Genomic DNA, 16,419 nt, shown 5'->3' with positions numbered 1-16,419 from the left:
GGAGAAATAAAGTTGTGCCGAAGTGGAAAAAAGACACACTATAATATTAAAATAGAGATGCAGGATTAACTGTGACTATTCAAAACTTAAGTAAGCATATGGATGCATGAAAACGTAATTTGATTAAGCAATGGGGTTGTGGACATATTTTGTGTTAGATTTCTGTTGTTATTTTAATACTGCTGTGAAATTTAATGAACAGAAACATCATTTAAAATGGAGTCAGGAGGCCAGAAGGGGGAGCTCTCACATCCTGTCACTCCACGTCAGCTGCAGACCCAGCAGGAGAAGGTTACCGCTTACTACCCAGCAGGAGGAAGGAAGATTTTCTCCCCACCGGGCAACAGCTCAGCCAATGAAAAACCACTAAACTTCAAACTCCCAGTTTCCTCCAATGGACTCTGTTTAGAACAGCCCCTTCCAACTCCCCTTCTCCTCTATAAAAGAGTTTCCTCTGTTTGTTCTCCAGACTTGCCTGTGGTTCCCCATGGATTGCAGGTCCCAAATCACAATTCGTTGCTGTTCCCAAGTCAACTCATTTTGCTTGTAAAATAACTGGCTATTTTATTGTTTTAAGTCAACACTGCTTGTTCAGTGAGCAAATAAAAATAACTATTTGGCAACTTAAAATTTGGGATCGTTCATATAAAAATCTGGATTTCTGGGTAAATCTGTATGTTCTGATCTGAAAAAATGAATTATAAATAGTTAGTATTCATAATTAATTGAAAATTTCCACAACACATTTACTATTAATTGAAAAAAACCCAAGCCACAAGGTAATATGTTTAGTAAAATTCTATTTGTGTGAAAGAAACACACACATGTATCTGTTCATATGCACACGTACACACACATATACATATAAAATCCTCGGAAGGGTGAATGTTAAATCTGAGAGTGGTCACCTCTGGTGAGGATAGGGGCAGGACGAGGGCTTTTTACTTTTTGCTCTTACGTATTTCTCTACTGTTTGTATTTCAGTGAATGTATGTTGATTTTATACGTCAGACCCGAAACTGGAAACCTCTGTGTTGCTTTTATAAGTAAGCTAACCCCCTCCTTTCTTCTGTTTGCTCCTATTTCAAACTGACGATATTTGGGGTGTTTCTTCTAAGCATACTTCTATATATTTTTAGCTCAGATATTCCTTCTGAAGTCTGTAAACATGTCCAAAATGAGAGAGGGGAATGGGAATCGATTCTTTTACAGAAGAACAAAGTGGCTGCATAGTAGGGGAAACAATCGCCCCTGGGCTTTGTACCCAGGCCTTTGCATTCCTGGGTCCTCCGGGCTGGCTGTGGCCTGGGAGGGCCAGGGCAGACAGCTGTCAGGGTCAGAGGAACGTGGGGACTCCCGGGTAATGAGGATAGAGCATGCTGCCTGCCCCCGTGTAGCCCCCCCATTGGCACCAGGTTTCTGTCTCTCCCTGCTTGCTCTGGGCCTGCCCTGCCCGGCCCCGTTGGCTGAGTGTTTATCCAACAAGGTGTGGACGGCCCGCTGTGGGCAGTCTCGGGCCGGCACAATCAGCCTGGCTGTAGCTAGCCCTCCTCTCGGGGAGGCGAGCACTGCTCTGTTCCTTACCTAAAACCCACCCCACCCCCTCTCCAGCCCGAGCCGTCCAGCACCAGACCAGAGCCACAGCAGCTTCTGAGCCTCGGAGGAGTCATGGCTGGTACACACTGAGGTGGGCTGTGAGTGCAAACTCACACTCCACATTTGGGAGAATTAATATGAAACAAAGAAAAAGCAATGTAAGATATTTCAGTACTTTAAAAATATTGATTACATGTTGAAATGATAGTATGTTGGATATATTGCGTTAAATAAAAGTAGTTGTTTCTTTTTACTTTTTTAATGTGGCCACTGGAAAATTAAAAGTGACGTGTGGTTCACAGTTCTTGTGGAAAGTTGCTGCCCCCGCCGCGGCCTCTGCTTGACCTCTTCAGAGCAGTGACCACAGTCTGAAAACCATGATATTTATTTACTTATGTCTTTATAAAAATACTTATTTATTTATTTTGGGCTGCATCAGGTCTTAGTTGCGGTACGCGGGCTTCTCTCTAGTTGTGGCACACGGTCTCCAGAACACGTGGGCTCTGTAGTTGTGGCGCACGGGCTTAGTTGCCCCATAGCATGTGGGATCTTAGGTCCCCAACCAGGGATTGAGCCCATGTCCCCTGCACTGGAAGGTGGATTCTTAACCACTGGACCACCAGGGAAGTTCTGACTGTGATATTTATTTCTTTGCTTCTTTACTCTCCCCCAGAATGAATGAACATCTCGGGGTCAGAGACAGGGGTCGGGGCGCTTTTGACCCCAGCAGGCTGACTGCCTTGGAATGGGCCCTGCTGGCCGGAGTCCTGGGCAGTGGGTGCCGTCTTGGGTAAAGACAGCACAGTCTAGTAAAAGCCTTTCTCTCAAACCCCCAAATAAGCTCAGGTCTTACCTCGATCGTCCCCGAAGCCCCCAGGTCTCAGGCCCAGGCCTCCTCCCTTCACTGTTGAGTCAAGGCTATAGACACAAACCCTCCACGGTCAGCTCGGCCACGGCAGCTACACGGGGCCACGCTCTTGGCTGTGAAATGTCTTCCTTTCCATCACCTCCTCTGGCCTCACTGTGCCGCTGGTGCTGAACCTGCTCTCCAGAGGAAACGACTAAGGCTCGCAGAGTTTAAGACTTGCCCAGTGTCACACCACTGGACCCAGACGCCTGCTGCACCGCCAGTCGTGGGCTGGGGATGGTCACTGGTTTCCTGCCACTCGGGGGTGAGGGCTGCGCCGCCCCTGCAGGCAGGTCATGTGCAGGCTGCGCGGGAGAATGAAGCCCTCAGCACAGCCCTGCTGGGAAAGGGCAACTTGCAAGTGAAGAGCTGGGACGGGCGGGATGTGCTGGCTGGTCTGTCCTGCACCCTGGTGGTCCCGGCTCTGGGAGAGGCCACAGAAGTGATCCTTATGTGGCCTATCCACACCGCTGCCTCACATCACGCTCTCTATCCAGTCCAAACCTTCTAGAAGCTTAAAGAATCTTTTCACTGGATGGACCCAACACCTAGTATTTAGAAGGTCAGGCTGGGGCAGAAAGTCCTCTGATCACGCTACTGGATGGGGCAGGATTCAGTCCGAGAAGCCGAGACTTGAGAGTTACATACACCCACACGTACACACACCAGTACACATACCCACCACACACACACATATGTACACATACATACACAGGTGTGTGATTTGATTCGTTCCAGGGATGTGACCCCCATGAGACTGTGGGGCTCGCTGAGCGGCTTTTGCTTCCCGCCTGATGCTGGAGCTGAAGGACTGAGCTGATCACCTCAGCGGGGAGGGAGGGTCTGGCCGCCAACCCCACCCTGCCTGAGCCCTACAGCCTCAATTTTCTCACCTACATGGTGCAGATAGGAACTTGACCTCAGGGGTTCTCCGTGAGACCAGATGAGATCCCTGTGGGAGATGCCCGGCCGTTGGGGGGCAAGGCAGGTGCTGGCGAACACTGGTCTCTTTGTTCCTCGGTTGGCAGGACTGTTGCGTCCTTATTCGTTTTTGTCCCTCTGTGTCATTGGTTCCCAAAGCTGCTCTTCCTCAGAACCACCTCAGAATCTTTTAAAATACCTTTTTTTCCAGGTGCCCTCCAAGAGCTGGTGAAACAATGCCATGGGGGTTAGGGTTAGTGACTCTGGTGGTCAGTCAGGCTTGAGCGGCACCAGAGGGCGAGATCCCCTCGGCGCAGCAGTGGTCACCGTGAGCTGTTCGTTGGGAACACCTGTGAGCGCAAAGAAAGTGTTCCCCCGCCCCCCCGCAGGGGTGCTAATTTGACAGTGGGGTGGGGAAGTGGGCATCTATCATTGGGATTTTTTAAAGCACCCCTGGATGATTCTAGCGGGCAGCCAGCATCCAGAGCTGCTGTTCCCGACACACAGGAGTCGACTGGTCAGTACGATGGTTCTTCCAAGCAACACTGATCTCTGACCTTTTGGCGTGTTCCTCAACTGTGTGTCACAATTTATTTAGAAAAACTAAATAAATAAGCCCCTCAGGCTTACAAGTGATGGTGAGGGGTGGGTGGTAAGTACATCCATTCACAAATTACATAACCTTTCCCACATTCATCTGCTTACAGACTTACTGGGAGATAAATCGCTAGGCATTACCTGAGCCAGGATGGGGACGGGAATGGGCAAGGGAAACCAGACCACAGCTGACATTCCCGTGTCCTTCAGCATAAATTCACCCTGGGCTGAGTCCGTGTTCCGTCTGCACAGCTGCTCTTTCATTGCAGCTGGTGGATCACAAGCCGTCTGGAGCTGAGGGCTTTCCTGCAGCCGCCGCACTCGGGGGCTTCCTGCCCGAGGACGGGCTGAGGCTGGGGCTTCATGGGGCTGCTCCTCTCCAGGACGCCTGCTCTGCAGGGCTGACAGCCCACGTGCCACCGCCTCTGCCACGTACCCTGGGTATTTTCTGGGAGGATTATGAGGCTGAGCAAGGGGACACCCCGAGGGGAGGTTTTTCCACGTTACTCCAGCATAGCCCCCTCCCCAATTCTCCACCTCTGGGTGCCCAGAGCCACCCTGGTCCCATGGGTGAGAGCGGCTCTACTCTTGTCAGCATCCTTGACACTGAAACACATTTCTGCATCCCCAAGTGGGCCTCCCCGCAACCCGCTCTCAGGCAGGAGCCCTTGATGAGTGCAGGTCTGACGTCTTCGAGTGACATCGCTGTGACTCCCCTCCCTTCCGGAGAGTCCCCGGTCAGACTGTGCGCCTAGGAGTCGGCAGTCTCGCTCAGCTCCCGCTGCTGGCCAGTCCCCGAGTCCATCGACTTCTGCAAACCCCGGTGGTCATTGGAGGGCGCCGCTGGGTCTGTCCAAGGCCGAAGGCCGGGAGTCTCTGTCCTCAGGAATGTCCTGCTCTGGGGTCACTGCTGCGTCCTCACCCTGTTCTCATGGTTGCGAACAAGGACGGGAAATGCGACCACGGCCATCTGCTTCCTGTGCTAAGAGAAAGGAAGTCCCAAAGAAAACACCACGTTAAAGGAGCTGGGGCGGGATGCCCAGGACTGCCCACTGGGACAGGACTCCCGCAGCCCCTCGTCCAGCTCGCAGCTCAGCTGAGCCCAGAAGAGAAGGGAACACAGCATTCTGCCTGAGCTGTCTGCCAGCGCCAGGGCTGGGTGGGGACACAGAAGGGGTCCCTCTGCCCACTGGGTTCACTTGTTCCCTTCTCACGGGGGCCAGGGGGTGGGACATGGGCAGGGCACCTGGAAGGGAGCAGGGCGAGTGGGTCCACCCAATGCTGGAAGGAGAGACAGAAAGCCGGCCTCCAAAGGCCAAAGGGCAGGGCCCAGAGGAGCCCTCCCAACCCAAGGGACAGCAGCTCGGAGCTCAGAGCAGCCCCCCAGGGACAGCTCCGGGGTCAGAGCAGACTCCCCAGGGACAGCTCCGGGGTCAGAGCAGTGACCATGGCGTTCACCCCTGGCGTCGGTGGTGCACCAGCGCCTGGCAGCCGGCACCCAGCCAGCCTCCACGGGGATACTAGGAGATGGGCTCCGTGCTTCTGCAGTTTCTTCTCTTTGGAAGAGAGAACTGAGCACAGAGAGGCCGAGCCTCTTGCCAAGGTCCCTCAGCCAGGAAGAGGCCAGTTCAGCCTGGAGGCCCGGCAGGCATCTCACTCCTGTGAGGCAGACTCAAGGTCACCACGGGTGCATGGCCTCTGCAGGGCGAGGCCCCATCCACGTCACACTGGAAAAGCCGGGAAGCCGCAACAGCGTCTGAGCTGCAGGGCAGAGCCCTCACCTAGGGCCACCAGGCTCCGGAACTTTCCAGCATCAGGCTCTCCAGGAGGGCTCTCTGGGGGGCCGAGCGCCTGCACGAGCCCAGGGTGAAGGGCCTGCTCTGGGGGGTCCCGAGGCCTGAGCGCCGAGGCCCGGAGGCTGGCCCACCACCCGGGGCCCTCACGCGCCTGCTCTCGTCCAGAAGAAGGCACCTCACAGGGCCGCTGCCGTCGCGGCCGGGTGTCTGAGGAGCTGCCGGCTCCGCGGGCGTCCCCTCCTGCCTGACCAGTGCGGCTAGAGGCCCTTCACCAGCGCTGGGCCCGTTGGAAGCCCACTTCCTGACTCCTGAGAGCGGGGAGGCGGGGCAGGAGAGGGAGCGGGGAGGGCTGGGGTGAGGGACTCCGGCGAGGCCCCCAGACCTCCATATGGGGGGCCCTCAGCGTGGCGGGCAGGTGGGAGCCGCAGGCCGCGACAGCACGACCTCTGGAGGTGTGAGGCAGGCTCAGGGTCACCACAGGTGCATGCCCTCTGCAGGGCGGGGCCAGCCTGGGGGCGGGGTTTGCAGGGGGGCCGAGGACTGCCTCCGCCGACAGAGAAGGTCTGCACACAGGACCTGGTGCTTGGAGCTTGGCTGCCGCTGCCATGGGGCTCGTGGGGACACAGGCACCCGAGGAGCAGACGGGCCGAGTGCTGAGGAAGCCAGCAGGAGCGGGCGACCCTGCCTGGCCACCAGCTGTGCTCACGAGGGCCGCAGGCGGGGCCCAGGGCTGGGGAGCGGAGTCTTGGAGTTGTGAGCCGTGCTCCAGCCCTCCCCTGCCCACCGCGACCCACCCTGCACCCCGTCTGCCTGCAGGTCCCCCGGCCCTCCTCCCCCACCTCCACCACCCTGGCAAACACCTCCTTTAAATTCAGTTCAGGGCTGTTGCCCCCATCTGGGCCCCCACAGAGCCCTGTCTCAGCCCCTTGCGATGGGCTGAATTGGTGTCCCCCAAATCCACATGCTGAAGTCCTAACCCCATGACCTCAGAATGGGACTGTGCTTGGGGATGGGGTTTTTAGAGGCGATTAAGGTACATGAGGTCACGAGAGTGGCCCCAAGCCAATCTGACTGGTGCCCTTATACGAAGAGGAGGTCAGGACACAGACACGCACAGAGGACTGATTATAGGAATTGGGTCACGTGGTCCTGGAGGCCGAGGAGCCCCGCAACCTGCTCTCTGGAAGCGCGAGAACAGGAAAGTGGTGCGGTAAATTCCCTCTGAGTCCAAAGACCTGGGAACCAGGAGCCCGATGTCTGAGGGCAGGAGAGGATGGACAGCCCAGCTCCAGAAGGGAGAGAGAGCTTGTCCTTCCTGACTTTTTGTTCCATCTGGGCCTTGGATGGACTGGGTGATGGCCACTCACCTGTGGGGTGGTGACCTTCCTTTGTCAGGCCCGCCATTCAAATGTCAAGCTCTTCTGGAAACACTCTCAGAGAAACACCAGAAATCATGTTTTGCCAGCTACGTGGGCGTCCCTTTTAGCCCCGTCAATCTGACCCATGAAACTGACCGTCACAGCCTCCCACGGGGACGCAGCCCCGTGATACCTTCTGACCTCCAGAACCGTGAGATAATTCACGGGTGTGGTTTTAAGCCCCTGAGCTTGTGGTCATTTGTTTCGGCAGCCGTGGGGAACAGGGGCAGTGATCCAGATGGGTATGCCCTCCGCCAGCCTCCTGGGAAGGCGTAGACGCGCTGTGACAAGGCCTGGCTGTGACCGTCTGCTGACACCTCACGCTGGGCTTGGCCTGGGGACCCAGCTGGGTCTTGGCCGCCATCTAGCCAGTTCCAACCTCTGACTCAGGTGCCCTGGCGCCACTGCCCGCCTGGCCCGTGGCCCCCCGGGAAGGCGGCCGCTGTCGGTGGGAAGCCCCCAGCTGGGTCCTGGACCTGCCACCACCAGCTGTGTGACCTTGCGCAGAAGTGTCACTTCCATCGGATGGACTGTTGGGTGCCAGGACAGGGAGCTGGCTGGGCGGCGGGGAGGGGCGGTGTTTTGGGACCGGGTGCTCGGCAGGCACGTCAGGTCCCCGCCCACAGCTGGACCTGCCCGCTCAAGGCACCACTTGCTTCCTCCTGTGCCCTCGGGCAGGGGCAGGTTAAAGCCCCAATGAGGGGTCAGGGCTGTGCTTTCTGCTCCCCAGGGCGGGAATCAGGGGCCCAGCTGCACGCAGTGCGCCCGGAGCCCAGAGAAGAGGCTGTCGCCAAAGCAGGAGCCCAGGGCAGGCCCTTCAGCCAGTGGCTTCGGACTGAGCCCGACCTGGCTCCCTCCTGCTGCCAAGGGCCGTGAAGGAGGTCAGCTCCAGAGGTGCACGGTGGGGCGTCTGCGCACTCAGAGCTCTGGGGGCTTCAGGGCGGAGGGTTGAAGGGAATCCTGTGAATGCGGGTGATGGCGCCGTGTTTCTGCAGCGGGTGGGTGTGGCTAACGAGGCTTCTTGTGATGGTAAAGGACTCGTGTGGGGCGTCTCCCATGAGCTTGCACTCGCAGGTGGCACACAGGGGCGGGGCGTAAGGGTTGCCCTGACAACAGTAGCTTGCTGAGCGTTTACTCTCTGCCAGGCATGGGTACAAGCAGCCCCCTCGGCGGTTCAGTCAGTTCTCACTGCAGACCTACGGGGAGGGGTCTCCTACTTTCCCACTTGGCAGGTGAGGAAGCCCAGCTGCAGGCGAAGGGGCTCACCCGGGGCTGGAGCTGGAGGGTGTGGGCCTAACATTTGAACCCAGGCAGTGTGACCCCCGAGCTCGGCTCTTATCTGCTATGCTTTTGTAGGGACTGTGTGTGCAAACGTGTGTCCACGAGTGTGTGTGCGAGTGGGAGTACGTGTGAATACGTGCATATGCATGAGAGCGTGTGAGAATGCAAGAAACAGAGAAACCCAAAATAACTAGCTTCAAGATGGCAGAGGTTTATTTCCCTCCCAGGTAAAGGGGTCCTGAGCTAGGCAGTGCAAGGCTGGTGTAATGGGTCCAGGCCCCTTCCTCCATGCTGCCCTGCCATTCCCAGTATGCTGCCTCATGGTGCAAGGTGGCTGCTGTGCTCCAGCCATCATTCCAGCCACAGGAAGGAGGAAGGAGAAGAGAAAGATATGCTATCTCTACCTATGGGATTTTCCCCCCATCCTCAGCTAGGCCTTGATGTTTCCATTAGTAAGGAAAGGGGAGAATGGAAAGTGGGAGACTATTCTGCCTGCTGGGATACTTGACAGGCAGGATAGAGTTCTGGGCTTCCCAGCCCAGGGGATGTTGAGCTGGTGGGGATCAGGGGTCCTCTAAGCCTTGTTCTGTACTGCTCTGATGGGGAAACTGAGGCCCAGGCCCAGGCCTCCTCCTTCCCACTCCAGGGCTCTGTCCTGTCACCAGTCAAGAAGGCCAAGTGCCCAGCAGCAAATGACACCAGCCTAGCCAGAGCAGACACTGGGGAAGCCGAGGTTCTCCTACCCGGCCCCCTCCCACTGCTCCCCTCCTCTTCTCCTCAGGAGCCCAGAGGCCATGTCACCCCTCCCTGATACTGGTGGCCTGACCACCCCGTTCACTGCCCCTATGCCCCCGGCACCCACCAGGCTGAGTGGTCGGCTGCAAAGTCCCATCTCAACCACCCCTCCAGCCTCCCTCTCTTTTCTCTTCTTCTTCCAGCCCCTCATCAACTCCACCCTCAAACCCCAGCAGCCTCCCGGGGTGGAGGGCCCTTCCTCCTATGGGCCAAGGAAGCCTTCCTCCCAAAGTCTCCTCCCCCAGATGGGCTGCCCATCACATGGATGGGGGTGTTTTGTTGGTGGGAAGTTGGGGAGCAAGTTGGGGTGGTCTCCCCCCAGGCACATGGTGAGTGTTTTCTCTGCCAGGGGCGGGAGCTGGGTGGACCCATCCTGTGAGCAGCTGAGGCCTGGACCTAAGGCCCACGTGCTGGCCATCGTGCCACACACAGGCAGGGAGAGGAGGCCAGGGTGCTAGATGGGGACACTGAGGAAAGGTAGACGTGGCTGTGAGGAACCAGTGCTGGCCGGATCATTACAGACGCTTCCAGTTTATTCTCCAAAGCTGGGGTGGGGGCAGGGGAGGGGAAGGGAGGGGAAGACAGTGGGCAGAGTGCTGACCAGCCAGGGTATAAGCCGGGCTGGGGGTGGGGGTGGGGGTGGGGGTGGGACACCCCCCACACACACTCAGAACACCATTGCCTGAAGGCTGGCGAGGAGGCTGAACAGGAGGGCGGTGGCCACGGTTGAGGGTCTACCCTGGGGGCCACCTGCCCCGCTTCCCTGGGGGTCCTGCCAGGGCGGGATGTTGCACAGGCTGGCCTGGCAGCAGGATATGGTCGTCAGGGATCCATCCACCGTCCTGCTGATGGGTTGACATGTGTCTGCACACCACCCCGAGTAGGTGGTCCGGGGACCTGACTCTGGGTGGGAAGGGGGTGGTGGAGAAAGTGCGTCACACTGTAGGGACGAGGCCCCGCACAGACGTGGGAGACGGGCTCCTCCCGTCCGGCTGCCCCGGGGTGGCCTGCTCACCAGTATTCCAGTGGGAGATGATGGTTTTGCAGGTCTTGGGGAGGATGCAGCTCTGCATCTGTCTGCAGCTCTCATCCCGGTGCAGGGACTGGCAGGAGTAGCACCGCAGCTGCACTGGGAGGCCAGGCAGGCTCAGTCCCCAGCGTGCCCCGGCTCACCCAGCCCCCCACCTCCGGCCTCTTCACCTCCGAGGCCTTTTCCCAGCTCCTGTCCCACTCACGCATCCTCAGCTGACCCCCACGAACCCTGCGCCCCTGCCTCAGGACTGGCCCCTTTCCCTCCCCTAGCCCGGCCCCACCAGTGCCAGGCTGCTCATGTCTTTCTGAACAGGACTCCACACCAGGGCCTGTGACTCTCCGGTCTCCCCATCCCGGGCTCCGCTGTGCTGCTGTCCTGCCTGGTGAACTCTCTCTAACCTCTCTGCCGCGACACCACTGTTCCTCCCAGGAATGGCTCCTTCTCTAGGCCTCCCTACTCTGGACGGCAGTTGAGGGTCACAGTCAGGGTGAGAAGTGAGGGTGTGCTGAGTGTCAGGGGCCCCTCCTCACCCCTCCCCCCACGAGGGGAGGGACGCTCACAGGCGGAGGCCCTTGCCTGTCGTGTCCTCACCGTCAGCCTTGCGGACCCTGGCCCTCGGCAGTGCCCACGCATGTGTTGGAAAAGGGGGACAAGTGGCCCACCGTGGGGTCGGGGTGGGCATGTACCTGTGCCTCTGCTGCCTGCAGTCACGCTGGCCTCGTCGTCCTCCTCGTCGTCGTCCTCGTCATAGCCTTCAGGTCCAGCGTCCAAGTCATCATCCTCGACCTCCTGCATCCGCCCTCTGCCTGGCCGCGCAGGGACGCCTGTAAACCTCCACTACCCGGGCACAGAGGACACATGCTCGGGGTCCAGTGCCACGCCCCCACCCCTCGATCCATCAGCCCCCTTGCCAGTCCCTCTGTCCTCCCCGCCGCCTCCCAAGCTGGTGAGGTCACTGCCTGGGTCTCCGAGCCCCGGCCCTGCTTCCTTACCTGTGTGTTCCTTACCGGCAACACTAGGGGGTGTGTGCTGGCCCTTTACAGCAGCTGGCCCGTAGCCGTCAGGATGGCCTGTCCATTTCACAGAAGAGGAAACTGAGGCTGGGAGAGGAAAGGGCGCCCCAAAGCCTGCCTCTCTGAGCGGCTGAGCCCGGGGGTGGGTGGGGAGGGAGCCCGTGCCCCCAGGGCCTGGCTGGGCCGGGGCTGCAGGTTCAGGGACTCGTGGGAACCCACGACAGCCCCATCCACCTCCCTGTGGCCTCGGCCTCCAGCTGCATTCCCTCTTTCTTCCCAAGCCATGTCTTGCCCCCAGGCTGGGTGATCCTGGGGGTCCTGTGCGCCTGGACTATGCTGTCCCCCGCGCTGCAGCGTCTCCCCTCGCCCCGAGTACCTTGCTGCCCGCACAGCAGCAGAGCCAGCAGGACAGCCACCAGCACCTTCATCCTGCCGGAGCTGCCACGTCTGCTCACCCGGCTCCTCGCTGGGCCTCTGGATTTGTGGGAAGTGGGACAAAGGACATTGCCGGGGGCTTCCCGGAGGCCCTGGACCCCCCAGCTCCAGCCTCAAACAATGGGCCTCACACTGGCCCCCAGGCCAGGCACTGGGCCAGGGATGGTCATTTCCCTCCTTGACTCCAGGGGCTGGGTGGGGGAGAGGAAGTCGTTGTGGTTGGCCTTGGGGCGTCCCGTCCACCTGTGTGGCTCTGCCCTGGCCTTGAGGCCTCAGCCCAGTAGTGTGGGCCGGCCAGCCCACTGCCCCCCATCTGGACCCCAAGGACCCGGGCCCAGGCCACACAGCTCCAGGAGCCTGGCCTCACGGGCCCTCCAGCTGCAGACCACTGCCCAGGCACCTTCAGCCGTGAGTCGTCATCCACATTCCGGGGGCCTTGTTGAGAGGATTTCAAAGAAAAGCACAGCTGCAGTCCTCCCGCCGGGCCTGCCTGTCCCGCCAGCCCTGCGCTCGCCCACTGGCTGCCGGCTGCCCTCCCTCCCACCTCGGGGCTTCGTCCTGGCTGTTCCCTCTGCCTGGGATGCTGTTCCTGCCAACGTCCACGAGGCTGTCCCACCCGCACAGGCGCTACCTCTTCAGAGAAGCCTTCCCACCATCACCTCACACCCTATCCTCTGGAGGCCCCTGCCCTCCAGAGCTCCACGCCGACCATCCAGGACAGGGTGGGGGCCTCCTGGGGAGCCGCTGGGAGCCTGCCCGTGCTGCGCTGTGTGTGGGCCTGGGCTGCCCCACTCTCCCGTTCCTCCCCTGCGGGACGCAGACTGTGCACGGGGACTGCTGAGAAGCCCCTTCCTGGAGGCCACGGAAAGGAGGGGGCGGGGGCAGGAGGCTAGATTGGGGCCCGGAGCCAGGGACGCGAGCCCGCCCACTGTTTGCGTGGCCCACTCCCTGAATTTGCCCAGCCTGCGTTTCCCCAGTGGGTGGAATATTCTCAGGGACCACCTGCAGCAGAGGTTGAGAGCTGGCTCTGGGGTGAGGCCGCCTGAGCCTGAGCCCAGTCCCCTTTTCCCTGGTTCTGTGGACTTCAGTGCTCTCACAGTGGTCGTGGCCATCAAGAGCCAGTGCCCGCTGGCGTGTAGGACGGCTCCCGTCACAGTCCCCACAGGCCAGCTGGATGACATTTCTCTGAAGTGTCAGCCACCAGGTGTCATCATCCCTCCCCCATTCCTCTGGACCAGTGCACTCTCGCCTTCCAGTGGGCACTGGGCCGGCCTGGCCATCCTCAGCTTCTGCAGGAAGCTGCCCGGCCTCCGTTATCAGCTGCCCCCAGCCCTTCCCCCCCTGGAGGCTAAAATCACTCCCCAGCCAGGGTCTCCCTCAGTCTGGTGCTCACGGCCCTGCACCTGCCCTCTTCATTTCTCAGGCCTGTGTCCACGGCCACGCCACCCAGCTGCCCCCGCAGATCCGGCTTCCTCCTGCAGGTGCTTTGACCTGGGGCCACAGGAGCTGCTCCCAGGAAGGGCTCCACAGGGGTTCCCAGAACTGTTAGGGAGCAGGGAGGCTTCACCCACCGCCTGTCCCCCCAGACAGGCCCAGCTCCTCCTCGGCCGAGGTGCAAATAATACTAGCACATTTAATTCACTAAGTAAAATTAAATGTCATTTTACTTGTCCTCAACAACTCTAGGGCTGGGTAATGTTACCATCACTGCTTTACCAACAAGGAATTACTGCAGAGGTTCAGCCCCACGCCGACTGCCCCTCCCCCCTCCCCACCCACCCCTGCCCCAGGCTGCACCTCACCCCTCCTCCCCCACAGCGGGCGCTGCTCCCTCTGCCACATCCCAGCAAGGGGGCTGGGGGCTGGTCCCGCTCACGAGGACGCAGTCACATGGCCAGGCCTGGCCAAGGCTGGTGGCCCACAGGAGTGCACGAGGCCCCCAGCCCTCAGGTCAGAGTGATTGTGGGGCCCCCCTTCAACCCCCCAGACATTCTGGCTTCAGACACGCCTGCTGGTGGCGCTCTCTGACCCCAGGCTTCTGTGACAAGGGCCACCTCTGAAGCCCCCCGGGGTGGGGACATGGCTCCCTCAGACCCCAAGGGCCAGGGTTGAGGGCAGGTGGCCCTGTGGGCACCCGAGGCCCACTTTAGAGCCTCTGCCCTTCTACGTCAGGGCTTTCACCCTCAGCCTTGCCCACGCGCACCAGCGCTCTTCTTGGGCAGCCTGGGGGCACAGCTTCCTGCCTGCAGACCCTTGCCTGGTGTGGGCCCGGCCTTGCCTGCTCTGCCCTGCTCGGTCGGGCTGGCTCCCGTGAATGGCCCGTGGGCGCAGCGGGTGTGGGTTCCCCCTCCCAGGCCTGGCCTCCCTCTGGCCGAGTGAGTTGAGTGAGTCACCTTGTTCCTCCTGGCTGGCGGAGCACAGCTTTGTCCTCAGACCTTGCTGCCGGCCGTGGACGGGGCACACTGGCCGTCCACACCCCGTCCGGCCCTGGCGGAGGGGGAGGTGGTAGGGGAAGGACATGAGCCCTGATCTCTCTCTGGGGAGCGGTGTGGCCCCAGTCTGCGCTGTGAGCCCACACTCTGGGCCTCTGGGGTCACCACAGTGAACCGGACCCAGACCTGGGGAGGGATGGACAACGCTTCTGACTGAGGGGTGGAGGTTGGTGCTGTGGGTGCAGGAAGGGCATCTGCCCGGCCTGGCAGCGCACAGCCACGGGCCAGCGGGGCCTCTGAAGGCAGATGTGGGCTGCAGATGCGCCGGCCCTCCTGCCCCCCTCCCTGTTCCGGGCTCCTTCCCACCCTCTGTGCAGCCAGCCGTCTCCGCCTCTGGGAGCAGAGGGAGGGCCTTCCTTCTTAGATCAGAGTCCAGACCGTCCTCCCCGGTGGTCAGAGGGCCATGAGGGGTCTCTCGTGGGCTCTCTCTCTGCTTCTGATGGCCCCCCAGTGACTGGCCAGGCAGGCAGCTCCCAGGGACGGTGATAAGGCCCAGCCTCTTTCTTTCCTGAAATCCGTGACTGAGAAACAGGCACGTGCGGGTGGGCTGGCCGGAGGGAGCCGGCTCCAGGGGGGCGACTCCCCTGCGCCCCGGGACCCCGTGAGGAGACACATCAGGGTGTAAGGAGCCATCTGTTGATTCCAGGCCCCCATTCTCCATTTGTTCAAGCTGCCCCCGTCCCACCTCCACACGTCCACACCCCAGGTTGATTTCCTCTAACCCTTGGACACTCTTGGCCCATCCACATTAACCTCGGAGAGTCTCACCTCCCCTTGCCCCCCAAGCCCCACCACAGATCCCTGGTGTCCGGAGCCAGCTGCGGGGCTGCCTGTGGTACCCCCCGCAGCCCACGGTGCCTGTCAGCACGCCCTGCTCCTGCACCCTCAGCTTACCCGCCCCCCCCACTTCTATGAGAAGCCAGGCCTCTGGGGGCAAGGGCCCCGAGGTTGCCGCCCTGCCCACCCTGTGCCCAGCGTCACCCACCTCTGGATGGCCCCTCCTCCGGCCTCCCCATCCCCGGCCTCCTTCTCCTCCCCTGTATCTTCAGCTCCCCTCCCTTCTGTCTCCTGGTTCTTCCTCCCCCCCCCAATTTTTTTTAATTGGTAAAATACACATAATATAAAATTTGCCACGTTAACCATTTTTAAGTGTAGAGTTCAGTGGCATTAAGGACATTCACATTGTTGTCCATCTGCAAAACTGAAACTCTGTCCCCATTAAACACTCATTCCCCCTCCCCCTCCCCTGCGTAGAGTCCTCGAGGGTCATCCACGTTGTAGCTCCCGTCAGAATTTCCCCCCTTTTAAAGGCCGAATAATATTCTGTTGTATGTGGAGACCACATCGTGTTTATCCTCCATCTGCCCGGACTGCCGGGCCGCCACCGTGTGTTAGCCACTGCGAATAATGCCGCTGCGGACACGGGTGTGCAGACAGCTTTTCCAGTCCTTGCTTCCAATTCCTCGGGGTCTGTGCCCAGAAGTGGGATTGCTGGATTGCATGGTGATTCTGTGTTTAATTTTTGGACTGGTTTCTCTCCTTCTGCATGTAAACACACTCAAGTGTCTCTCACTAAGAAAATAAAAACAAGTCCCTGAAAAGCCACCCTTTTCCTTAATTCTCCACCCAAACTTCCTCCCATCTCCTTCCTTGTGCAGCTCTCGGACGGCGATGTGGGGACATCTCCACGTGCCAGGAGCTGCTCTCTCGCCCACGAGTGAGCACTCTAACACCACCACGGACCCCCGGCCTCCGCGCCGGCACGAGGGCCGGAGCACCCAGGCTTGGGCCGAGGCTGCTCTGGCCCCGCCCACCGTCGGCCTCGCCCACCCCTGCCCAGGGCTGCAGGCCTTGGTGTTGGCGCCCCCTGGGGAAAATGTGCTGGCGAGGGGCACATCCTGCACGGCATTTATTTCCCGGCAGTAGGGACCCACCTCCCCTGCGCTGAGCTGTTACTGCTGAAAGTAATTTTGCAGGGATTCTCTGCAGCCGGAGAAAGGGATGAAGAAGCTCTTTGTGTCCTGCATCGGGGAGCGGTTACGCGGGCTAGGCGGGGCTGCGTGGCAAGAGGGGGGATGGGGGGGCTTGGCACTCTGTGCCAAGACCTCACGTCTGCACTGCGCCCGCCCCGCGCT

General features: G+C 60.0%; 1 protein-coding gene across 6 annotated transcripts; it reads right to left on the bottom strand.

Annotated features, from left to right (window-relative positions):
* Positions 1–8,707: 8,707 nt before the first annotated feature.
* Positions 8,708–12,655, bottom strand: GPIHBP1 (glycosylphosphatidylinositol anchored high density lipoprotein binding protein 1). 6 transcript variants are annotated; one of them, XM_060128032.1, is made up of 6 exons: positions 12,193–12,652; positions 11,734–11,831; positions 11,337–11,444; positions 11,031–11,150; positions 10,327–10,440; positions 8,708–10,214 (listed from the first exon to the last, which is right to left on the bottom strand). In XM_060128032.1, the coding sequence occupies exons 2-6, from the start codon at positions 11,783–11,785 to the stop codon at positions 9,979–9,981; spliced, it is 630 nt and encodes a 209-aa protein (XP_059984015.1). In that variant the 5' UTR covers positions 11,786–11,831; positions 12,193–12,652; the 3' UTR covers positions 8,708–9,978. The 6 variants fall into 6 exon arrangements, with proteins under 6 accessions (XP_059984015.1, XP_059984016.1, XP_059984018.1 ...); XM_060128033.1 differs by having other exon boundaries at positions 12,452–12,652; XM_060128035.1 differs by having other exon boundaries at positions 11,337–11,414; positions 12,193–12,645.
* Positions 12,656–16,419: the final 3,764 nt, after the last annotated feature.

This window comes from Lagenorhynchus albirostris, chromosome 17 (assembly GCF_949774975.1).
Source record: "Lagenorhynchus albirostris chromosome 17, mLagAlb1.1, whole genome shotgun sequence".
Classification (NCBI taxonomy): domain Eukaryota; kingdom Metazoa; phylum Chordata; class Mammalia; order Artiodactyla; family Delphinidae; genus Lagenorhynchus; species Lagenorhynchus albirostris.
This window is presented reverse-complemented; position numbering and strand designations above follow the sequence as displayed.